This window comes from Trichomonascus vanleenenianus (genome assembly GCF_965637985.1).
Source record: "Trichomonascus vanleenenianus strain CLIB 3782 genome assembly, contig: TRVA0_028S, whole genome shotgun sequence".
Taxonomy (NCBI): Eukaryota; Fungi; Ascomycota; class Dipodascomycetes; order Dipodascales; family Trichomonascaceae; genus Blastobotrys; species Blastobotrys vanleenenianus.
The window spans coordinates 64,137-88,774 of NW_027481859.1; the positions used below are offsets into that span (position 1 = coordinate 64,137).

General features: G+C 49.2%; 9 protein-coding genes across 9 annotated transcripts; 5 read left to right on the forward strand and 4 right to left on the reverse strand.

The window, feature by feature from the left end:
- Positions 1 to 875: 875 nt before the first annotated feature.
- On the reverse strand, positions 876 to 2,477 carry MAL31 (maltose permease Mal31p; the record flags this gene model as incomplete). The annotated part of the gene is made up of 1 exon (XM_076685728.1): positions 876 to 2,477. The coding sequence occupies one exon, from the start codon at positions 2,475 to 2,477 to the stop codon at positions 876 to 878; it is 1,602 nt and encodes a 533-aa protein (XP_076540019.1).
- Positions 2,478 to 3,728: 1,251 nt separating this feature from the next.
- On the forward strand, positions 3,729 to 5,141 carry TRVA0_028S00804 (uncharacterized protein; the record flags this gene model as incomplete). Its single annotated transcript, XM_076685729.1, has 1 exon — positions 3,729 to 5,141. The coding sequence occupies one exon, from the start codon at positions 3,729 to 3,731 to the stop codon at positions 5,139 to 5,141; it is 1,413 nt and encodes a 470-aa protein (XP_076540020.1).
- A 258-nt stretch (positions 5,142 to 5,399) lies between these two features.
- CBP3 (Cbp3p) lies at positions 5,400 to 6,314 on the forward strand (the record flags this gene model as incomplete). Its single annotated transcript, XM_076685730.1, has 1 exon — positions 5,400 to 6,314. One exon carries the CDS (start codon positions 5,400 to 5,402, stop codon positions 6,312 to 6,314), a length of 915 nt encoding a protein of 304 aa, XP_076540021.1.
- A 159-nt stretch (positions 6,315 to 6,473) lies between these two features.
- On the reverse strand, positions 6,474 to 8,030 carry THI6 (bifunctional hydroxyethylthiazole kinase/thiamine-phosphate diphosphorylase; the record flags this gene model as incomplete). Its single annotated transcript, XM_076685731.1, has 1 exon — positions 6,474 to 8,030. The coding sequence occupies one exon, from the start codon at positions 8,028 to 8,030 to the stop codon at positions 6,474 to 6,476; it is 1,557 nt and encodes a 518-aa protein (XP_076540022.1).
- A 402-nt stretch (positions 8,031 to 8,432) lies between these two features.
- On the forward strand, positions 8,433 to 9,131 carry LEA1 (U2 snRNP complex subunit LEA1; the record flags this gene model as incomplete). The annotated part of the gene is made up of 1 exon (XM_076685732.1): positions 8,433 to 9,131. One exon carries the CDS (start codon positions 8,433 to 8,435, stop codon positions 9,129 to 9,131), a length of 699 nt encoding a protein of 232 aa, XP_076540023.1.
- A 204-nt stretch (positions 9,132 to 9,335) lies between these two features.
- SNT2 (DNA-binding E3 ubiquitin-protein ligase SNT2) lies at positions 9,336 to 13,943 on the reverse strand (the record flags this gene model as incomplete). The annotated part of the gene is made up of 2 exons (XM_076685733.1): positions 9,336 to 13,525; positions 13,580 to 13,943. The coding sequence occupies 2 exons, from the start codon at positions 13,941 to 13,943 to the stop codon at positions 9,336 to 9,338; spliced, it is 4,554 nt and encodes a 1,517-aa protein (XP_076540024.1).
- Positions 13,944 to 16,124: 2,181 nt separating this feature from the next.
- Positions 16,125 to 17,354, forward strand: TIF5 (translation initiation factor eIF5; the record flags this gene model as incomplete). Its single annotated transcript, XM_076685734.1, has 1 exon — positions 16,125 to 17,354. The coding sequence occupies one exon, from the start codon at positions 16,125 to 16,127 to the stop codon at positions 17,352 to 17,354; it is 1,230 nt and encodes a 409-aa protein (XP_076540025.1).
- Positions 17,355 to 18,106: 752 nt separating this feature from the next.
- On the forward strand, positions 18,107 to 20,383 carry TRVA0_028S00936 (baculoviral IAP repeat-containing protein; the record flags this gene model as incomplete). The annotated part of the gene is made up of 1 exon (XM_076685735.1): positions 18,107 to 20,383. One exon carries the CDS (start codon positions 18,107 to 18,109, stop codon positions 20,381 to 20,383), a length of 2,277 nt encoding a protein of 758 aa, XP_076540026.1.
- A 459-nt stretch (positions 20,384 to 20,842) lies between these two features.
- TRVA0_028S00958 (uncharacterized protein) lies at positions 20,843 to 24,052 on the reverse strand (the record flags this gene model as incomplete). The annotated part of the gene is made up of 2 exons (XM_076685736.1): positions 20,843 to 23,933; positions 23,994 to 24,052. 2 exons carry the CDS (start codon positions 24,050 to 24,052, stop codon positions 20,843 to 20,845), a joined length of 3,150 nt encoding a protein of 1,049 aa, XP_076540027.1.
- Positions 24,053 to 24,638: the final 586 nt, after the last annotated feature.

A 24,638-nucleotide genomic window follows, 5' to 3' on the forward strand; every position in this document is an offset into this window, starting at 1 on the left:
CGTCGCAGCTACTGGTCGTGTGTCAGAGACTTGGTCCTCGGTGAGTTCCTGCATTACTGTCTATTTGCTTACTTCTCCAACCATGGGATCTTCCCTCAATTTATTTTTCATGTCGCCGGTGTGGTTCTCCTTCGCTTCATCACCGATGTTCCGATTCCTCAGCTCGGCTGTGCTCCGAACCGTTTTACTTCGTTTACTCACCGAGCCTGTCCACACTGGTCACTCACCGAACCGCTATACCTCAACAAATCCAGGTACCGGTAATACTGTATTACAGAAAAAAAAATAATAATAATAATTAGTGCCTGCACAAGTTAATATAGCTAGCCTTTTATGTCCCAAGTTGTCATGTCGGTTGAATTTTTTGCCCATTCGTTCATTTCCGCAACGTCGAATGAACAAATATATGAATTATCAGCATTTTTAGCTCGTCACGTTTGTGTTAGAAAGTCAGGATTTATTGCGCATAGTATATTTGCTTTCTGAGCTTAGCGTATCATAACAAATCAATGAAATTCAACACCTTCAGCCTATGGGGTCGATTTCCTCGGCGCCAAAGCGCAAATGACACGACGGAAAGCCTTTTCTTGAGCAAAAACATGTGGAACACCAATGATGACAAACTGCGCCGCGATATGCCGGGGGGAAAGCTTGCGCCAACCACCCAAATTGATAAGTTTTTGTAATTCGGCAATGAAATCCAAATTCTAAGTGTATTGATACAAAGAGTGAGAGAAAGCCAGCTATTGAAAGTCGAGTGACAAGCAAGTGAAAATATCAAGATTTACCACATACCATTGATGGCATCATTTAACTGGGAGACATTTATCAATCACAATATGGTAATGTCAAAGCTAAAAACGAATTTCGTAACGCTACTGGGCTGAAGTATACTTAGAGAAGTCCCTTGCCTTTACGCCACGCTCGAAAAGAATATCCAGTTCTTCGAACGTCCTGCCTTTGGTTTCTGGAATTCTAAGGAAACACCAGATTGTCAAAAGGGTATTAATTCCTCCAAAGAAAAACCCTGCTTTGCCTCTCCAGTTTGCATGGTCAGCATTCATCATGTAAGGCATGCTAACACTCATAATGATGCCAAAAACAGCCTTATTTGCAGTTGCAACTGAGATGGTTTTACCTCGAAGTCGAGTGGCAGAGACTTCACTAATAAGTACATAGCAAATAGGTCCAATAGTCATGTCGTATACAAGGGTGAAGAGATCCAACAGACCAGCCTGGGCCCAGCTAAGTCCTGGTCGGGAAGCATAGTTCCTTTGGACGTCCAAGATGCCGATAATGAACAAGGTACAGGTAAGAATAATTTCCCCGCCAACATAGAGTCTTCGCCGTCCCACTCGTGACATGACAAACCAAGAGAGTACCGTGCCACAGAAAGAAGCACCCTTCAGACCGAGTGACATGGCAAATGCATTACTAGTGTCCATACCAGCGAGCTCAAAGAAGTAAGTCGAATAGCCCATGAGAGAACCACCTCCAATGACCTGTGTTAGGAAGACTATCATGCTTATCTCCGTTCGACGAAGATTAGTGGCTCGGAAGCAATCCAAGTAAGACGCAGAGTTGTTGAGCTCCTGCTCAAGGTCGTTAGTCTCCTTCATCATGGCAACCATCGGAGCAGGATCAAAATTTGGGTCACTTGAAAGGCGCTTCAACGTCTTTTCGGCATCTTCAGTACGCCCTCTTCTGACAAGCCAGTACGGACTCTCTGGACAGAATCGCATTAAGCTCAACACGACAATCGGCCAAGACCACTGTAGTGCAAACGGAATTCGGTAAGCCCACTGATCGTCACGACCCTGGAGCGCCGTGGCGACACCGGTGCCGATAAACTGGCCAGTAACGGCACAAAGATTGATGTAAGAAGTCAGAATTCCTCGTAACGCCAGCGGAGCGATCTCAGATGCGTAAGCGGCAGCAATGACGACAAATCCACCACTAACAATACCGGCAAAAAACTCTCCCACAAAGAGCATCCCCAATGAAACGGCAAAAAATTGAAGGAAAACAGTACAAAAAATGCTTGCGACACCAATGGAAAGCGTTACTCGAGGGCCATACTTGTCCATAATCTTGGTATTTACACCTAAACCACCAAAGATCTGTCCAAGATAGCCGGCCATGCTAATGGCACTCTGCCACTTGGCCGGAACGATATATTTCCCTTCGTAGTACCGTCCATAGTGCTTCTGGAAAGCGGGAAGGGCGTAGAAGGCTCCCATAATGGTCTCATCGTATTGTAGTCCAATAATGGGAAGACTTAGGAACATACACCACAGAATAATCTTCGGGTACTTCTTGACGGCTTGCCAGAGAGTAAGCTGGTGTTCAAGTGCTGTTCCTTCTTTGGACTTGTCCGATACGATAATGACATTTCCTTTGGTCATCCAGTCCTCAAGATCGTCATTGAGATCCTGAGGATGTATCTCGGTAGTTGGCTGAGCTTTCTCAGAAGTCATCGTTTCCTAGATGTTTCTGAGAATTCGTCTAGGATTGCCCTGTCTATTTAACTTCACGAAAAGGCAGCCGATAATGTGGGATTCCTCACCTTTGCCTCCACGTTTTTGTTTTTACAATCTATCTACCTGGAACGTCTGCCTCCGGAGTTGAGCTCCGTAAGGGTTCTCGTTCATTCTCGCATCTTGCCCCACACACCACCGCCCTCTCGCTTACCTTTCTGAGCAGTTCAAAACATTAAGTGAAATTATACGTTAGCTTAACGTGCGAAAGGCAAATACTCTGATTAGTAGATAAATTGTCCGACGAAACTCCATTTACATATACTCAAACACGGCGCCATTGCATTTTTTTGGGATATATGCCACGAAAGCACACCTGGTCAAGAGCATTGAACCAATTGGTTAGCCGCCATGGGGCTGCGTCCATGATGCATGAAGAATAATGGCGATATGCTACCCACCACCGCAACAGTCTTCGTAACCAAACACAGCTGTAGCAGATCGCATGTGCGGAGACAGGCGAATCAAAGAGGGGCAGCCGTACATCTGACGAAAGGGGTACGACAATTAAGGAACCGGCGATATCGCCGTGCCCATGCGTGCAAACTCTCTTGACTTATTTCTTCGTAGATTTACGAGCTGCTATCTGAAAAAAACTATTTGAAACCAGCAGATACACCATATCTTATCAGTTTTGCTTATCTCCAAATTTCAGTAGAATAGAGACATGCTACAGTATAAGATCGAGTGTACAGGAATACGAAGTATATATTAAAAAGGTGGTGTAGCCGTGTGAAGCGTATGTCTCATCCTATGTACCCCGGGCACAGCCAAGCTCCCATGCATCTGCAGCCGAGCCGTGCAAGATCAACATTAAAATGATCTGGTTTTACGTGGGGTGCGTGGGATGGTGGAATAAATGTCTCGCAGAGCAATCAGCAATTTTAGCTGTATTTCTTCCGCGTGGATCAATTAATAGAGGGGATTTACGGCTGAGCGGGAAAATCAACTGCGATTAGCGTAAGAAAAGCCACATACGGCTCGAGATACATGGTGGTTTCGGTAAATGAGTCCGTAGGATGCTTATACTATACTAGGTAGAACAAATAAGCAGGATAGCTGTCGGTAGACTCCCCCGATAACGGTTCCCTTTCCGGGCAGGATAGGATTGTGGAGCTAAGTACAAAATGGCCTCAATGCGGAGTCGATGTTGGAATTCTTCTCAAAACAGATCGATCCCCATTTACAATAATGGTTAATCAGTGTGAGCCAAACATCATCAAGATCAATGGGCATGTGAGCCATGACAACCAGGGGGAACTTTTTTACGTGCAGTTCGAAGTTCCAGCGGGGGTCACTGAAATTCACGCCGTGTATAGTTACTCTCACAAGGGCGATGGAAACAATCTGGATTTTGGAGTATTCGGCTTGGATACAGCACTAAACACGTCACAATTCCGAGGATGGTCCGGCGGAGCCAGAGATCAATTTGTGATCTCATATGAAGACGCCACCCCAGGTTACCTCGCTGGAGCAATTCCGCCTGGGAAGTGGCACATCTGCTTTGGTCCCTACCGAGTGCGCGAAGAAGAAGGGATTGACTGGGATCTTGTTATAACTCTGAAATATGAGTCCAATCGTGCATTGAAGCCATTCACGCCGACCCCTGCCCCGTCGCGTGCTCTGGAGTACGAAAAGCTGTCGCCTTATTCACGAGATGCTACTTCCAAGTGGTACAGGGGCGACCTTCATGTCCACTCGGTGCACTCTGATGGGAAGCACAAGCCAGACGAGCTTATTTCTGCAGCCAGAAAGCGTAGCCTGGACTTCTTCTTTTCGACCGAGCATAATACATCGAGTGCCGGACTGGATTTTGGGCGATATGTTCCTTCCGACTTCTTGGTTGGCAGAGGAGAAGAAGTCACCACAAAGTATGGCCATTGGAATGCTATTGGACTTAACGTGGGCCAGTGGATAGATGCAAGAATCCCCGACGACGAGTCCTTGAAGAAGGCAGTTGCCCAAGTCCATGATAGCGATGGCTTTGCTATCATCAACCACCCATTTGACATTCAGCTGGCGTGCGGGTGGGGTTACTCTTTCATCGATGAAATGGATGCCATTGAGGTCTGGAATGGCCCTTGGAAAGCGCATGATGAGGACTATCGAAACATTAATGCGGTTGCACAATGGGACAAGTTCTTGCGGGAGAACAAGGTATTTACGGCAGTTGGTGCTAGCGATACGCATTTTATGCCGCGGGATGTAATTGGACGGCCACAGACAGTGATCTGCTCTACCGATTTGTCTGTGGCGTCTTTGATTTGCGCTCTACGAAAACGAAAGGCGTACATTGTTGGAGAGCCGGAATATTCTATTGCCTTCTCAGTTACCGATCCAGAGACGGGGGAGACGTCTGAAGTTGGTGGGTATCTCAATTCTGCGGCCAAAATGCTCTCAGCCCAGGTTCAATTGAATGGGCTCCCTTCCTGTAGGGTGTGCTTGCTGACTAACAATGGGCTATTGATGGAAGAGCCGTGTAAGCAGGACTGCAATCTGTCACTGGAGATTAACCGAATTGCTGATATGAAATGGATTCGACTTGAAGTGAGAGATAATAGCGATAATATGCTTGGATTGACCAACCCTATTTGGTTTTCTTAGAGCCACAATACTTGCGGCACCTATGTACAACTCACCCTTACATAGCCCCTAGAATCGATATACTTTCAAATGCTATTTGAGTCTCATTACTCAATTATTATCTAACGATATCAGATCGATTTATAGCTCTATTAAAGTGCATCAACTATTTGAGAGCCCCACGAGCCGCACACGGCTGAACTCCTGGTCCCAAACTGACGGGAAAACCAAATTTTTTTTCAGTCAACGCTCATTCGCCGATTCAGACAGTAAGCGAAGATGTTCAGACGGTCTATATCTGTCCTACGAGGAGTCCGATTCAATTCGACAAAAGCGGATCCGGCCATCCTCGCCGGTGGGGTCCTAAAATTCCCTAAAGTCAGTCTCAAGGACACTATTGTCGCCAAGTACACCGACACCACACCCCAGTACGACGTTGAGCTTCCAGGATGGCAGCGAATGCTTGGCCAGGGTGTAATCAGCATGTTCTCGATGGACATGGACCGCGTGCGATCTGGTCCGGTCAGTGCTAGGCTGTTCCGGGACCTGTGCAAGCACCAGGGATACTATCCGGAAGATTCCAAGCCTGACCAGCTCTCTAAGCAGGCCAAGTTCTATTACAACACTCTGGGCATGCCAAGGACATTCCAACAGCAGTTTTTGATCTCTGCGCTGCATATTTGGATGCTGTTTGTCCGAATGCGGGCTATGCCTCGAAAGTATTGCCGTGAGTACCAGAAGAAGCTCATCAATGCCATTTTCGAGGATATTGGACACAGACTGCGGCTTGAAGTGAAGGTTCCGTCTGATCGAGCCATTAACGGCTATAAGAAGCAGTTCAATGACCAGTTACGGGGTGCTATCTTCTCTTACGACGAGGGTCTAGCTACGAGCGACAGTGTTCTCGCTGCTGCCTTGTGGCGAAGCCTCTATGCATCTAAGCCAGATATTGACATGGCTCATCTTGAGCAGCTTGTTCATTATATTCGAACCCAATTGTATGTGTTTGAGCACGTTTCCGATAGAGACTTTGCTGCCGGACGGGTTGGGTTCATTGATCCGTGGTACCGGTACGATAGCCTTAGCGAGAAGGACCATGAGGAAATTCACAAGATTGCTGAAGAGGCGCGGAAGGCTACCTACGCTGAAGACAAGCCATCTGACCGATCCGTCCTTTCAATAGAGGGCTGGTGAAAATGGCTCTATGTACTAATAGACTTTGTATATATTTAATTTATTTGGAAGACTTTCTAAATGCCTTATTAGCGTTTATCAGATCATTTCCACTCTCTAATTGAGCATCCAAATTTAATTGATACCAACCCCAAATGGGGATTGTAAAAATCAAGCAGATCAAACGAACTTGACCTTGGCAGCATTGATCCATTCAGTGTTACCAGCCTGAGACTCGAGCGATATCTCGTGCACACAGTCCAGAAGAGCTGGCACAAACGTGCCCGGCCCCTTGACCTCAGGCCGCTGGACTGCTCGTTCCGATGCAAGCGTGTAAAGCAGAAGTGCCGAAGCCGCAGCAGCAACTCGGTCGTTGGACTCAACCGCCGTAAAAGCAGTAATCAAACTACCCAAAATGCAGCCAGAGCCAGTGATCTTACCAAGGTATGGGTCACCATTTTCAAACACCAAGGTTCGGCCAGAGCCAATTCCCTCAACAAGCACATCCTGGGAGCCCGTCATAAGCACAGTAGTGTGATTCTCAACGGCAAGCTTCCGCGTTGTTTCAATACGCTTCTCGAGAGTAGAGACACCAACACTGTCAACGCCCTTCATCGCAGCTCCCTTCACCTTTGCCGCAGCAGTGATTTCGCCTTCGTTGCCCTTGATAACGTCATAGATACCGGAGTTGAGTAGAATCGACACGACCCGTCGTCTCTGGCCCGAAGCGCCGCAACCGACCGGGTCCAAAACAACTGCCCGCCCATTGCTGTTGTACGCCTTGAGAGCAGCCTGATACATATCAATGGATACCGTGCTCACAGTGCCCATGTTGATAAGCAGGCCCGCGTTTGGAACAGCAGCAAAGTCAGGAAACTCCTCAGCGCACTCAGACATGGCCGGAGAGGCACCGGCGGCAATGGACATGTTTGCCGATATGTTCTTGACCACATTGTTCGTGATGTGGTGAAGCAGTGGGCTCACTTCGGCGACCTTGGAGACAAGCTTGGGGGCGAGCTTGAGTAGAACGTCAACACTCGAAACTCCTGCGCCAGGGACTCTGGTCCACGGACCAGGAGAACCAAATAGAGCCTTGAGCTCTTTGGTCGCGGCCCCGGCGTCCTGAGCGGCAATGATACCAGACACTACAGCAACGCCGTCGAGTCGTTTCTTCTCCGCTGCAGAGAGCTCCATTACCTGCTGGACATTGGAAGCGTTGATCCCGCCAATGGCGACCGTCTTCATATCGTAGTCGCACTCCTCTTGAAGGACCTTGAGGATATCTCGCACCCCGGAGCAGCCAATTGGAGCCTTCTTGAGGTCCTTGGTGAGCGTACCAAAAACGGCACCAATGCCCACGTACTCTACCCGGTCCTTGATTGCCTGGCGGGCTTCCTCGACATTGTTCACCGAGACACCAACAATTTTGCCAGGTAAGAACTTGCGGATCGTCGGCACGTCCATATCATCCTGGCCGACGTGAACGCCCTCAGCGTCAATTGCGAGAGCGACGTCAAGTCTATCATTGATGATCAATGGGATACCCGCCTGTTTAGTGATCTTGTGGATTCGCTTGGCGATTTCCACAAAGTCTCGAGTCTCCGCGGTTTTCTCTCGAAGCTGGACAATAGTAGCCCCGTTCTCAATAGACTTCTGGACTTGCTGTTCGAGAGTTAGTCCCGCGGGGACCAATGGGGTGTCGGTAACCAGGTAAATGGAGTAATCCACGTCCGCCATTTCTTTTTTCTAATAAATTGCACAAAATAAACCAATGAAGTTACTTCTATCACAAAAATCGAGAATCTCTCTTCTGGATATCAAAATTCGTCCTTCGTAGTCTACTTTTTAACAGTACGTCAACTGGCCAAAATTCGTTTCCTGGGGTGGGGTGACAGCCGTGCCTGAAAAATTAAGCCAGACGCGAAACTTCGGACATCACCAATCCACCTTTCACGGATCGATACTGGAGTATAGGACTTGGTCTTTCGTTATTTAACCGTCCTGTCCAGTTTATTTATTTTATTTATTAGTCAAACTTACCTATACAGGCTGTTCATTAAGAGCTTTTAAGTTTTTTTTATTATTTTTTTATTATTGAACAAGGTACCCCCAAACTACCCTAGGTGAAAGGAACAAGATATGCAGCTGACTGCTGATTTACTGGCGAATTCGCCAGCTTATACCAATCCATTGAAGCAGCGAGAATTGCTGCTCCGGTCGCTCCGAATTCCGGTCATTGAAAACTTGGGCGCGACCCGAGATACACATGATGCGATTGACTTTACTGATAACGATATACGCGTTCTGGGCAACTTCCCGCGTATGACCAAGCTAGAGACACTGCTGTTGGCTAGGAACAAGATCACTTACATCCAACCGAATCTTTCGGAGTTATTGCCCAACCTGCGCGATCTAATTCTGACATCGAATGGCCTGAATTCGCTTTCGGATCTTGTGCCATTGGCGCGCTTCGAACGGCTGACCCACCTCAGTCTTGTTGACAATCCAGTGTGCATTTCAGCCGCTAAGCATTATCGACTCTTTGTAATCTGGCTTGTTCCGTCGCTTAAGGTCCTGGACTTCCAAAAGATCAAAGACGTCGAGCGCACAAACGCTAGGAAGCTCTTTGGCCAGTCGATAGAGGAGCCATCCCAATTGGCCAAGGATATTATGGGCGAATCAAGCTCCACAGCTGTTCCAGCAGCCTCGAAAAAGAACATGGCCCGTCTTCTTTCCGATGAGGAACGAGCAAGACTTCGGGATGAACTGAAGAGGGCCTCCACGTTAGACGAAATTTCCAGAATCCAGGAGGCCTTGAAAACTGGTTACCTTGGCTAATGTTTTTAATAGGACAGGTCTAATTGGCCGTGACGATTATGTACTAATGATGGGGGTTTGCTGTGTCGGTCAGAACGGCCAATCTTTTGTCGAACTTCAGATATGATTTTTATGGTATGAACTACGAGAACTAGAAAAGCACTCTCAGTGAATATGCACAAATAAATTAACATTATGTTAGCTGTAATAAAACAATAGAGTTCATCACTTTTCTTCGACAGGATTAAGCAAACTGGTCACAGCAGTCCGGTTAGAACGTGGAGATTGTTCGGATTGTGAATGTGATGGAGGAGGAGGAGGCGGCGGAGGCGGTGGTGGTGGTGGTGGTGGTGGTGGTTGCTGCTGCTGCTGCGATGGGGGTGTAGAATAACTCTGTCGAGGAGGTGGCGGCGGCGGTGGTGGTGAATATTGTACCTGATGACCATGATGATACCCATACGGCATGAGTGGTGGCATTGGCAGTCCATGACGGGGCATTTGTTGGATCGGCGGCTGGTGATATTGCATAGCAAAAGGCATGGGTATTGGCGGCGGCGGGAATCGATGGTAGTCTGACATGGTATATAAGTGTGGAGGGGGTGGAGGGTAGCTATGCTGCGTCGGAGGCATCATGAAATGACCATGTTGAGGCGCCGACTGCTGGGTCGATGGGACTGGAGTCTGTTGATGAGAATGCGTAGGAGGCGGTGGTGGAGGTGGAGGGAGAGGCAGATGTGGCTGCGACTGCGGCTGGATTGGCTGAGGCTGGACAGGCTGCTGAGAGGGCGTGGATTGTCGAGGCTCTTGCGTCTTCGTAGGTGTAGCTCGACTTGCATGGATGTGTGCTGTCGATGATGCCTGTGAAGAAAGACCCGGCGGCGGAGAAGGCTCCTGTTTTATCTCCTTCATCCCAGGAAGGTTCTCAGGAAGCTCCAGTAGTTTATGGGGCTGTTCCGCCAACAGCGGACCCAATCGATCGGAAACATTCTTGTTAATTGTCCTTAGAGCATTGTCACCAAGTTTCATAGTCCGCTCAGTCCATTCGAGGCCCGTAATGTTCGCAACGGGATTAGTAGCGAACTTCTCAAGCGCCTTGGGATTCACGTGCTGCCAATAGCATTCGCCGCATCTCATTTGCTTTTCGCCGTTGTCAGACTGCACCTCGTAGAGAGTTAGCGGTTTGACCACGTCGCAATCAGCACATTTCAACGTGGCTGGAGTCTTTTCAAGATACTCCAAATTTGGAGATACTATAAGGCTAGTGTCAGGGAACTCAACCACAATGTCAGCACTAGAATCTCCAGCCTTGGCATAAGAGTAAACGATATCTGCCAAACGTTTCGCACCACTAATTCCAGCTCGCCCATTCTTGTACTCATCGCAATAAATGCGAATGGCGGATTTATTCGCTTCCGGATCAATTTCGTACAATGCATGAAGCTCCTTAGCGCGATCCGTGTCCTTGTGGTCGGAACACAAAACATGAGCAGACATGACGCCCTTCTTACCCGCGAATTCCACAACCGGCAAAGTAGTATCCTCTGAACTCTCGTCAATCTCAAACCCAAATAAATAATCGTTCCTACCTGCGCAGCCAATGTGGAATGGTTTAGAGCACACCGAGCATCCGATACACGCGCCGCTTGAAGTGCCACATAGAACGCACACTTCCTTTATACGCTCAGGAGAGACGTTCGAAACCTCCTCTATAGGCTGAAGGTAGCGCGTATTACCAAATTTGATGCCGTCCATGAAAACAGCACATCTGACATGGCACCAGTTATTGTCTAGTGTTCTCTTAAGGCCGTCGAACGCAACAGGAGAATCTACCGTAACCACTGTGTCGTGGAAAGAATCCCGAACAGGGCACAGTGTGCATGAATACAGGGTGTTGATAATAGGTTTTTGGTCGTTTGAGCACACATCGCACAGCCACCCAATCTGCGTATTTCGAACGTCAACTCCATAACACTCAGCGTGGACGTTGATGCCACAGTTCTGACAGAAGAGCTGACGGGCCTTGGGGGCTACTTGCCCGCATACGGCACAATTCCTTAGCAACATCGATATCGGGCCAGGCAGCTGGCCGTTGACGCTCAGAGAGCCCTTTTGTGCTTCTTTGTTAAAGTGCATCTGTACCGCATGAGCCAGCGCTCGTTGCTGGGCCGTTTCCTGGCGAGGCGTAAATGGCGAAGCTGGAGAGCTGTTTTCCGCTGTATCTGGCTCGCCATATTGCTTGGATCCCGGCGAAGGCGTCATATCCTGGCTAGTTGGGGCTTGCCCAGATTCTAGGGGTTCTGACGCCGGCTTTTCAGCCTTGGCCTTCTTACGCTCATGCTTCTCAATACGTTGTTCTTTCCGTACTTTTCGCACTTTGTCACGTTCTCGCTCCCTTTCCATCTCGGCAAAAATGGCTTTAGCGTCCTCAATGAGCTCTTCTTCTACTCGCTTGCGATTGACCGCGCCTTTCTGGTTTGCCATTCGAAGGACTTCATCAGGTTCTTCCCACATGACAGCATAGCGCCTCCACATTCGTGCACATCGTATACAGAGTGCCACAATGGGATTTTCAGCGCCTGCAACCGGAACGCCTGGAGCACGTCGCCACTCGCGAGAACTTGTGGTTTCGCAGAATTTGCACACATATGATCGCTTTAGAGCCTTTGACTTTTCCAAATCGTACGCAGAGTCATCCTCGTCGTCAGCCACTTCGTCAACAAGCCCAGAACGGGTGGTGTGGTTTGGTATCTCTGTGCGCTTTCTATTACGCCTACCCTCATAATTGTTCCATATTTCACGGCCCATAGGAGTTTTCTTCCACAAGTAGTAGTATCGCACAACGTCTGCACTCTTGGTCGTTCCAATCTCCTTGTTCACTTCATGCAGCTCGTTACCGTACTTGCGAACGGCACTCTCGAATTTAGCCTTCTCTTCTGTAGTCAGCGTCGGCTCTTTTAACTGCTTTCTTGTCAAAGTAGATATCTTTGCCAGTGCTTTCGAGTCGTCATAACCACAATCCATATATGCCTTGAGCGAGGCGTCAACAAAATTCGGCGAATTGCTAGCCAACTTAAGCTTGTTGGCATACGGCTCAGTTTTCTCTAGGAAAGTCTTGACCTTCTCATCGCTAACCTTGCCAGGGTTCCATAGCAAGGCGGAGGTTGCATCTCCACCTCGCTCAATATAACCCGGTGGGCGAGTTTGAATCCACGGCTTATCTTTGCTACGCAAACTTGAGTGGCCACTAGACTCGCTGTTATTCGAGGAAGGAGTTTGGCTTGCCGGTTGTCCTTGGAATCCGCGACGACCAATTTTCTTTCGTCGACGGTCTATTTTCTCTGGCTCCACATAAATCACGGGCCGTCCGGGCCAATCGGCCACTTGCGCCTGGTGCTTGGTACCCAGACGGGAAGAGGCTCTGGGGTAAATGTTGTCCTCATCCTGATCGAGGATATCCTCAAGTTTAGAATGCATGCCAAGGTATCTAAATGGCCATAGATTCTCCTTTGCCGGCTTAACTTTGGCAATTCGGTCTTCGTATACTGCTTCGAGTTCTTCATAACGCGACACGGGTGGCGGTGAGGATGAAGCAGACCCAGACCCGGACCGGCTCGGGACTTGCGTGGAGGATCCATTAGAAGAAAATGGTTCAGCCGTAGAGTTGGAACTGTTAGCAGTAGACAGTTCGGTAGAAGCAACGGCGCTGCTGTTGGCGTTGTTGTTATTGCTGCTCTTCGATTTATAAACGAGGCCCTGGTTTTGCTGTAGTTTAAGCTCAAGTGCCATTGAGCAGGCGGCACAAGACCAGCCGAAGCCCCTCGTAGGTTTCCGCTCCAGAGGAGGGTCTACACAGAGCATATGGTAATGATCCTTACAGTGAGCGCACTGGACCGAATCGTCCGAAGAGCACCACTGCAAGCATTTTTTGCAGCTTTTCGGGGCAGTCATGAGATCTTTGGACTTGCCTCCCTCGATAAGCACATAGCGATAATGTTCAGTGAGGAAATCATGGAGGTTCCGAGGCATGTTAATAATTTTTTCGGTGGGAATCACGTCGTAAAAGCGCATGATATACCGGTCATATAGCTTGTCGAACCAGAAATGATTTGGGCGTTTTCGGAATTCGTCAAGGTTTTCAATGTGGTCTCTCTGGACGACAATGCATTTCCCTCTAAGCGAGAGCATAGGGCATAAGTCACAATGAGTAGTTGTATAGAGCATTCGAGAGTCGAGCGACTTCTTGCTAATGTCTTTTGGTCGGTAGAGCCAATTCACCCGGACCCAGAACTTATCAATTACTCCTTCAGTTTTCACGCCCTTGGCTGGAGAACTTTTCGGTGTTCGCTTGACGAACTCCATGATCCGCCCAATGTAATACGGCTCGCCAGGTGGTTCGGCCAGGACATACACAAAGTCTAGACGAAGTTAGTATCAGGTGAAAAAAGACACCAAAATTTGAAGATACGTACCGTTTGGTGATAATACAGAGCCATCCTGAAGATGAAGCTTCCCGTCTTCTTCGACAGCTGCGTTCGAAAAGTCCATAACTAGCGACGTCCTCTCTCCAGCGGGGATTTTTCGTTGCCAATTCATGGGGAACGAGCTTTTATCTTTGGTAGCAATGGAGCTGACGTTATTATTGTTCCCTAAACGACGGCGTTTAGGCTTGCTCTCTTCGGCCTCTTCATTCCGGATATTACTGTCTTCCTCTTCGCCACCCGGGGGTTCCTCCATCTCAAAGGAGACCTCTTCGGAGTAATTCACTCTCGAGACTTTTCTTCGCGATCGCCCATTAGACCCATCTTCAGAGGGCCGGTTATTCAAGCCCTCCATCGCTTCGCCCCGAAGACTAGACCAGGCCCCCAGTTTTCAAACAATATAAAAATAAATAAATAGGGAATAGAAAGAGAAAGAAACGCCGTGTATGGCTGAAGTAGAATGCTGTGCTGCTAGGTTAATAATTAAAAGGTGAAATGATGTATGTTTAGGCAAAAAAAAAGTAGTGTGGGAACTCCGTGCGGCATATTCCAACCTCAACATTAGAAGGTTCCTTTTTCCCCTCCGGTTCGCCTCTTGCTCGTTGACCTCCTCCTGGCCTATAAGTGGGCGGGCGCTGGAACCTCCTCCATTTTTAGCTTTTTAACCAACAGGCGCGTGGCCCACAACTACACACGTTCTTTCAAATTAATAGACTTCAATCATTTGCTACTGAAATATTGCATTTTTTTCCTAAATTGATTAAACGATATAAGTCTTAGTAGGCTTAATAGGCGGTGGTGCTTTTTTGCCGCTAGCTTTGTAATAACGTAATGTATAGGGGAACACGTACCGCTATATCAGTCTTCATACCCTATATGCGGGGGCAATAACAAGTTATTACCAAGGTCTAATTCAAGCGAGATTCTTTATATAGACTGATGTTGGTAACGAATATATCGGACAAAAGAGAATTTTTATTCTCAGAACCTCCCTCCAGGTGCTATACCGTTATGGCCAGCCTGGGCTGGGCAGGCCATCTCTCCCTAGCTAACCGTCGATGGCGATCTTTTAATGTCTTATCTCCCACCTGCCTCACACAATTAGCCAAACTTTATGCAAGCGTTAATTGACACACATGTAGGATTCTACGCATCAAATTTCATCGGCATCGTCTTGCCGAACTGGCAAGTATCAGCCAGATCGATTATTCATATATACCAGATATTTATATACTGTATAGTTTTGTAATATTTGACACAGTTAATGCTGTAATTTAGTGGTGTACTTCTCGTTAAAACTACCGGTCGACTTGATAGTGCTTTCAATGGAACGCCGGACTGTTCTGGCAGTATGAATTATGCATAAAGGCAGTGTAGTTAAACCCCCTATCATCCAGGCCGAGCTCATTTAGATTCCTTAGAGATAGCCCTGATTCGTCAGCAGCTGGCAGTTTAGTTAATGGATAAACCAACTCGTCTGCTACTGAAGTTAACATTGCAACACATATGGACTACCTGTACTACCATTATGGTATTGGAGGACAGGTGTATTACCATCGCATCACGTCTCCTCCGGTAGCATGATTTGATGTGCCCTTTCTCTATTCCTAGTTAAAGTTTTCATAACGACCGAGCGAAGTTTGGAGACATGCATGGAGTTCGTTCCAGCCGACTGGCGAGCAAATGTCTACGACAACTAGGAAATCCGTAGGTGTACTGACTGAATACGCTAATCCTTACTGATCTCCGTATGTACTGTAGCTGCAAGGGGATTGCGAATTTACGTAGTCCATAGATCTCAACATCTATCGTATTTAAAACTGGTATAGTTAGGGTCAGCCACTTCCATCCTCGGTACCACCGGTATACAGATGTAGTGACCGAACACCATAGTATTGATCTGTTTTGCATTTTTGCGGCCTGATAGCCCTGTGGTTCCATATATATATTGGAAACTTGAAAGAATAGCCCATAGCTCAGGAAGTCTAAAGTGAAATTGGTTGTATCTATCGGTACCTAACACATAGCACATAGTATACCTACAACAATACCAATGATTAAAAGCTGGGCAGACATAAAATCAAAGATACACTACAGCCTACAAATATAACCCTTTATTTAACAGTACAAGTTCACTTTATACCAAATATCCGGGTTATAGTAAACGAGATCATATAAGCTGGGGGAAATTTTCAATGCGCCCGCGTGGGGCGAAATATAAAATTTCGCTCCCCACTTGTTGCCCAAAACTTTTTACTTTCATCATTGAAAGAGAAGAAAAAGCGTCCAGCCAACGTTTACCCAACCGTATACGTGACGAGAACACCCTGTTCGACAGCTTTTTTTAATCCTTTTTGAAATCCCTTATATTTCATTAAAAGCCCCCGAGACCTTTTGTGGTTTTTCGAAAGAAAGTTCATCTCAAGTCACAGACGCTCTTATGCACTGGTCCTTTTCGAAAAGTATACAGCTCTTGCCGCCCTCAAAAAATCATTCTACATTTTGTTGCCCTTGCTGAATCTGTTAAAAATTCAAAATGGCTGCCATCAACATTGTCCGAGATAACAAGGATCCGTTCTACCGATACAAGATGCCGCCGATTGTGGCAAAGGTAGAGGGTCGAGGCAACGGTATCCGAACCGCCGTTGTTAATGCGTCTGACGTTGCGCGAGCCCTGTCGCGACCACCGTCCTACGTGATCAAGTTCTTTGGTTTCGAGCTGGGTGCCCAGACCTCGATCAATGAGACGTCGGACCGGTACATCGTCAACGGCGCGCACGACCAGCCCAAGATGCAGGATCTGCTCGACGGGTTCATCTCCAAGTTTGTGCTCTGCGCGTCCTGCAAGAACCCGGAGACCGATCTCATTATTACCAGGGGCGGCGACATCATCCGAAACTGCAAGGCGTGCGGCCAGCGCACCGACGTTGACCCGCGCCACAAGCTCACATCGTACATTGTCAAGAACCCACCGGCTTCTTCCAAGTCCAAGAAGAAGGCTATCGCCTCCGCCTCGGCCAACACTAGTACCTCCAACGGGCTGGCTACTGCCAGCCCCAACGGCGAAGCTTCGCCAAAGGAGCAGGAGGTCGAGGATGAGGGCTACGATGACGACGCGCTGACCAAGAAGATCAACGCCGAGGCTGCCGAGCTCAACCTCGAGGCACGTGACCAGGAGGAGGTTGAGTGGTCTGTTGATGCTTCCGAAGAGGCGGTGCGCGCCCGACAGAAGGAGCTCGAGCGGGGCCTAGCTGCTATTGATCTCGAGGAAGAGGACGACGGCGAGGCGTACAACGAGCTTGGTGAGTGGATCGTTTCCGAGACCCCATCTGACGTGGAGATCTACAAGAAGGCGGTTGAACTCGGCATTGCTAAGAAGCACCGAACGCTTGCCGTCTTGGCCCAGACCCTGCTTGGTGTCTCCTGTGTCAAGGACATTGAGGAGCACCAGGGTATCCTCGCCAAGCTCATTGTTAACAAGAACGCAGACAAGCAGCAGAAGAACGAGAAGGCTCTTCTCGGTGGTATCGAGCGACTTATTGGCCTCACCCACCCGGAGCTTCTTCCTGAAACCCCGCGAATCCTCCACAAGCTCTATGAGCTTGATCTTTTGTCTGAGGAGGTTTGCGTCGCTTGGGGCACCAAGGTATCCAAGAAGTACGTTGATAAGGAGACTGCGAAGAAGGTCCGACGAGCTGCGAAGTCTTTCATCGACTGGCTTCAGGAAGCCGACTCTGAGTCTGAGTCTGACGAGGATTCGGAGTAACTAGCATTAGCTATCAGTAGTTTAGATTATACGAATGTGATATTGAATTAAATTGGATTATTTCCCCTATTGTGCCCTCCGCGAAGCGGAGCTACGGGAGCTCGAGGGCTGGCCCTCGAATACGCTCCATTAGTACAGCTACACTTGGGGGGACCAGTCCCCCCAAACCCCCCTGGGGCTCCGCTTCGCGGAGTTAATTGTTGAAGAAGATCACGGTTGCCAGAGTTGCTGATTTTCGTTACAAAAACTAAGCTCTGTTACAAACAGCTGTTATGAACTCCCAACAGCCTAGTAACACCAGCTAGCTACAGCAATAACAACAACATGTAATAAATCACTTGGAAAACATGTAACACTACATGGATATACATGATACGTCAGATCTCCATGAAGCGGACCCATGGGGGAGTTTGAGGGGCTATTTCTATTAGATTTGTTTTTGTATTGCTATTCGAATCTTTTTTTGGCATTGAATTATTTCCCCGAGTACAGTGTATAGCAGCCGTTGAACTTGAACCGATACTAAACCGCCGAATGACACACTTGACGATTTCCCGATTGCTTCGAGAGCTTTGACAATGCGAAGAGCTGGCAACTGCCAAATGGAAAGAAATAGAATAATAACGCCCTATAATTGGGCCTGACAACTTAATTTCAGAAATGAAACACCTCCTTTGGATTCGAAATCGCGAAAAGCGCGACACGCAAAACATCAACAAAAATCTCGAAAATCAATCAAAACAAACGGCATAATGGCAGGGAAGGTGGCTCCATCACGAGCGAAATTCCGCACCCAGGAGGCCCGGATAGCCACGTTCAACAAGGACCATAAGATAACTGGAAGCAGCGGCCGAGGGAAGCAAACCGTGAAATGGCCCTTGGAAGCTCCTGACTGCGAGAGCCTGGCGCTATCTGGCTTCTACTATGATCCTCTGGCCGATGCGCTGGATCGGACTACTTGTTACGCGTGTGGGTACTCTCTTGATGGATGGGAAGAAAGCGATGACCCGACTCATGAGCATTACGAGTTGGCCAAGACGTGTTGTTTGGCTATGGTCCAGTACCGCGCATGGCTCTACATGAGCGATGACGAGATGGACCCCGAGTTCACCGAGTCTGAGTTCAATCCCCACTGCGATAAGATGGTACAAGCGCGAAAGACAACGTTTCTCATGAATAACTGGCCGCATGACAAGAAAAAAGGGTGGTTTGCTACGAGTGAGCGACTGGCTAAAGCCGGGTTCTACTGCAATTTAGAAGACAAGGATAGTGACCTGGCCACTTGCGCGTATTGCGAGCTTTCGCTAGACGGGTGGGAGCCCAAGGACGATCCGGTCGAAGAGCACCGTCGTAGAACGCCTGACTGCATCTTCTTCACCACTCCAGAACCGGAGAAGAAGAAGAAATCCACCCGCTCAAAGAAGAGAAGTTTCAATGAAAGCGGGGAAGAAGTGGTGAGTTCGAACAAGCGGCGATCGAGGACTACTGCTGGCAAGGGCACTCGGCTATCTGCTTTTGATAAGAGGAGCAATTTGGTCAGCGATGATGATGACGACGATTTATTTAAGGGAGCTTCAGACATGAAGGAGGTAGAGCCTGTGGGCATTCGCAGCAAGGGATCAACTAGCAGGAGATCAGCTAAATCGCCTTCGATCGTTTCTTCGCCACCTCCTCCCGTGAAGGATAAGAAAAGCAAGAAGAGCAAGAGCAAAGAGAATACCCCAGAAAATAAGAGACCAGTGAAAGGTGCAAGGCGCTCAAAAACTCCAAAGGAGCCTGTACCTGAGCCTAGCTCTGACAGCTATAGTGACGATATTGATGATGACGATGAAATTAATGAAAAGCCCCCTGAGTCTGATAGTGATGAAGATGTTGGTAATGCGGGGGTTGAAGGCGGTGATAATGACCCAGCTAATGAAAGCGAACCACGGGAAGACAAATCGGATAAAGAGTCCAATAAGGAGAACGAAGACGATAGGTCTATTCGAAGCGACAAGTTCTTTGATGCGAACGAGTTTTCTCATTCAACTTCAATTGCCTCTCGACGCGCTTCTGAGTTTGATGTCGATTACAGCTCCGACTCTGACTTGGATTCAGCTCCAGAGCTGGAAACGGATTTTGAGATATCACCAGTAAAGTCCAAGCGAATACCGGGAACTCTTCCTAGCATGAAGGGGCGAATTCTCTTCCCGATTGAAGCAGCTGAGCAGAAGCCAGAAAAGGCTAAGCTGGAAAAGTCGAAAAAGCCGGAAAAAGTGGTAAATTTGCGCAAGTCGGAAAAGCCAGACAGGTTAGAACAGTCAGCAAAACCAGAAAAGTCAGTATCAGAAAAGGCAGAAGAGTCAGCGTCAGAAAAGCAAGAAGAACCAGTTCCAGAACTAGAGCTGGAAACGAACGACAATGAGGAATTGGCAATCGACGAATCTGGCAAGAATAAAATTGCAACTGATAAAGAGGCTGTCGAAGACGAACCTGGCAAGGATGACATTGCGACTGACAACGAGGCTGTCGAAGATGGTAATGAAGTGGTCGAAGAGAGTGTTGGTGTAGTTGAAGAGGCGGAACAGGCGGATGACGAGTCAATCACCAAATGCGAAGCCTCCACAACACTTAAACACTCTCCTCTTATGGAAGAAGTTTCGTTTGATGGAACAACGGCTGTTGAATCCGGCGACAAAGTCGCAAGCCAGAATCCAGAAGGAAGTCCTGGCGGCCCCACGAAACAAGCCATTGTGGAAGAGCCTCCGACCCCCATTGCCGATTGCTCTACCACATTTATCACCCAGTCAGGCAAAGCCATTGATTGGAATATGTCTGATCCAGACGAGGTATTCGATGTACTCGAGTCGCTAAACATGTCCATTGACGACGAGTCTGTGTTGGACCTCACTGTTGCCCAGTACATCAAGCATATCAGCTATCTATCTACTCAGCAGCTTGAGGCTAAGTCGCAGCGACTCATTGGCATGATCAAACAACAAGGAGAGCGGGCTCTCCAAGTGCTACAGGATTTGGAAACGGAAGATTGATATATTAAGACGGGCTATCTATAATTCAATTCATTTGGAGATGATTAATATATTGAAACAGGCTATTTATCCCACAATTAATGGAAACGGAAGATTAATATACTAGAACAGACTGCTTATTATCCCAAAATTCATTTTGGAAGTCGCATACCCTCCGCTCAGCGGAGCCCTGGGGGGGTTTGGGGGGACTGGTCCCCCCAAGTACATTAAGTAGAAAGTATTCGAGGGCCAGCCCTCGAGCTCCCGTAGCTGGGGGCTCTGCCCCCAAACCCCCGTTACACATTTGTCATATCAACCAGCTCTCCACGTAGCGGACCCATAGAGGGGGGGCTGCGGGGACTGGTCCCCCCCCCCCCCCCCCCCAATTCAATTAAGCGGGTGGTAGTACGCATGAAATATGGTAATAATATAGATATGTATACTCTTATATATACGCATGTCTCTCTTCCACCTTTTTCTTCAATTCTGGTGTGGTGGGGATGGATTTGGCTGTTGCTGGTATTGATACATCTGCTGAACAGGGATATGCTGTTGCATGTAAGGGTCGTAGGTCATTTGATGCATTGGCGGTGGAGCCATCATTTGTGGTTGGAGAGGGATCTGAGCCATCTGAGGTGGCATGCCAATGTACTGTCCTCCGTAGGTGCCATCTGGGTTCAACGACAACTGATCAAACTGCTGGAGCAGCATCTCCTGGTTCCCGTTGTACATCATTGGCGGAGGAATCATCGCCCCCATTGGCTGTGGGCTCCTCTGCGGCTGCTGTTGCTGTGGTTGACGCATTTGTTGCTGCTGCTGTTGTGATTGTTGTTGTTGCTGCTGCTGTTGAGCCTGCTGCGAAACGTATCCACTGGATCGCTTTTTAATGCTTCCGTTTCGCTGGGACGACGGCCGCGTCGCCAACCCGACTTCATCCATTAGCCGCTTGTAACCCTGAGATGGCAACGCCTTAATGGCCATCAGAACGGTCCTGATCTTGTACACGGCATTCTGGCGCTCGTGGAATTCCAAAAACGGCGTCGAAATCACCTTGTAAATAAAAGTCGGACCGTACATGTGGTCGGACAGGATCTTCTGTAGCGTCTCGGTGGGCTCCTCGTCCTCGCCACGGCCAAATAGCGCTTCAAAGATCGATCGCCGCGCCACTGGGTCAGCCTTGTGGTTAATAACCTTTAGCACCGTCAGACAAGCAAGCTTGTGGGTGCACAGTTGAACCAGGTTCGGAATCAGCCGCGGAGCGAGAATCGAGTGGCGGTTAGGCAGGGTGCACGTGTCGAGGAACCACGTCAAAAGCAGTGCACCATTGGCATTGGTCGCGAGCTGAACCGCGTGGAGAGTAATAGCGGCAGCAAGCATCTGCTGCTGTTCTCTCGTCGCGTAGTGGCTCTCGAGACAGGCTCGCATGGCTCGGGCGCCAAACCGCCCCTGGGCAATCTCCCAGAACCGGGCGAGCATCGTCTCAAACACAAAGTCGTTCCATGGCGACCCGTACTTGAGGCAGCACTGGAGCACGTAGTTGCCAAACTGGTCGAGGAACAGGTGTACCGTGTACGGTCGCAGCGCGTCTACAATCATGCTGATCTGCAGCTTCGTATTGGCCACATCGATGATCTTCTGAGCCGCCCAGGTGCCGTTCTTGTGGACACCAATCTGGGCCAGATACGGGGAAATCTGCTTGAGCATGAGCGTCTTGACGCTCTCACTGCACGAGTCAAACAGCTTCTGGACGACCGTGTTGCCTACGTAGTCGCTGGACAGCTCGGCGATTTCATCGAGAAGATCAATGGCTGTCTCTTCTACATCCTCGACCGAGCAGTTGGTGCCATCTACCTTCTTCCGGACTTCGCGGAGCGTTGGGGCGTCATAGACGCGGTCTGGCCGGGGCTCGGGGACGGCGGGGATCTCCTCTCTGAAGTCGCCAAACGCCAGGGCCCGGGCAATGGACCGCGCCGCATGTTCCTGCTGGTTCGGGGTGGCCCCGAGCTCGGCGATAATCCGCGTCATGTCGGCAGCCGTCTCTTCCAGCGACATGTTGGACACGTCGAACATGATGTCAGGTGGCGTATGCGAGTCCCGGTGGTGTTCGGTCACTGCGTATTCGACTTTGTGGTGCGACTGCTGAGCGGATTGCTGATGCTGCTGTTGAGCAGATGCAGCCTGCGGCGACTCATCGTGGTAGACTGTCTTGGCATACCCAACTTTGCAGGGCCCGGCTCCGGCGAAAAGCTCCTTGCCATTGAGCACCGCCTTGGCCTGGATGGCCGATTCGAGCGACAGGAAGTCGATGAACGCGCAGTTCTTGTGCGTCAGCACGCGCGCTGACTCTACGGGGCCGTAGGCGCTGAAGATGGTCTGCAGGGCGTACGAAGTGGTTGATGCCGGAATGTTGCCGAGCCACAGCGATCGCGATGGCGCGTTAAACTCGTCTTCGCGCAGGAACTCGCTCGACGGGTGGCTGAGCAGCTGTGGCTGGTGTTCCTGGTGTGGCGGTGCCTGTGGCTGTGCATACGACGGCCGGAACGAGTCGAATGCCGCCGACGTCGTTTGGGCCCGGGGCCGGGTCAGCAGGAACTCAGGATGCTGTGTTTGGTGTTGCTGCTGCTGTTGGATATGCTGTTGTTGCTGTTGTTGTTGCTGTTGCTGCTGTTGTAGGATGATGTCTTCTTCGGTCTCAAAGGGAAGCCCATATGGCAAAGTATTTACAGTGTAAGATCGAAGCCGGCTAACATCGGTTCTCATGGTGACGTCGTGGAGGAACGGCTGCATGGGATCCATGCTGTTGTTGTTGTTCTCCTCCTCGTTGGGCGTCGTTGCCTGATTCGAGCCCGGAGCCGACGACTGCTGTGGTTCGTGAATGCCCAGGACGCGGTTCGGCGTTTGAACGCCGCTCGAGGAGCCCCGGTGGCCCGCCTGGGGTCCAGGCGCGTTTCCCCAAATCGACGAAGTCGGTCCAAACGACGGAACAAACGGCGAAGATGAGGACCGCGAGTCGCTAAGCAAGTTGAGACTGCCCGATCGAAGCCGCCCATTGGCACTCTGTTGCTGCTGCTGCGGCTGGGCCTGCATTGGAACCGACAAGCCCGAGGGAGGAGGCGTAGTTGGCGAAGTCGCCATTGGGCGCATCAGAGACGGAACAGAGAGCCTCTGCTGATGTTGGCGGTACATCTCTACTGGTGGGTTGTACTCATTGAGCACTCCCTGATGCTGTGGATGACCGCTCATCATAGAAGAAGGCTGTTGAGCGTTTAGCTGTGACATGAGCCCCGGAGAGTGCACCGGAGAGGACTCCTGGGGGGACAACAGCGCCAACGATCCCAGCGACGAAGTCGAGCCGTTGTTCTTAGAGTGCAAATTAAGCTGCAGGTGCGGAGAGAGCCTCGAGGGAAGCGTCCCCGCCCGAGCCCTGGACCGCACCGCCGCCGACACATTGGTGTTCAGGTAGCCACCGGTGGCCGGCTTCTGCGGAAACGGAGGAGGCGTCTTTGTGGGCGAGTTGCCAGAAGACTGTCGTCCGTCGTTCCAGATGTTGGGGATCCGGTCATCCTGGGGTCTTTTTAACAGGTTAGCAAATTTTTTTCAACCGCCCAAAAATCGAGCAAAATAGACTTACCGCTGCGGATAGATTCGTTGATCATATGGAGAGCCAGCTCCAGAGATTGAATCCGACATTAGGACTTAGGAAAGAGCGAAAGAGACTGTGTAGGGAATACTCTTAATTGGATATTTCAGTTGGACCAATAGTAATCTGCACACAGTTTTTTTTTCTCCCCTCTATGTCGAAACAACAAGGATTGGCGGGTTTCGGTTTTTGAATGAAAGCGTTCAGTTCCTTCTTTTCAAAGAAAAAAACCCTTTCTATTCCTTGGATGGTGTGGTTGTGGTGGTGGTGGTGGTTTAATGTATGTGTAATATTGGAGTGGGTGCGTGGGTATATGCGTCTTATAGCTTGGAGAAGGGAGGACACGCTGTTAAGGTGACGAGGGTGTGTGTTCGCAGGGGGGAAGAGGGGGAAGAGGCTTTGAAGGGAGGAATCCACTTCGCCCACACAAAAACAATCTCTAACGCTGGGAACCCTTCGAAACCGACAGGTCCCTTCCAAGGAGAGAGAATTATATAACTAGAGGTGGAAATGTAGGAAGAGGATTTTTGTAGAAAAGTTATAGTCGAGGAGTACAAATTAACGGCGATCTACGTAGGTCGGAGCTTAACAACCTTATTGACTCAACAAATGGACGTAGAACTGGACAATACGTGG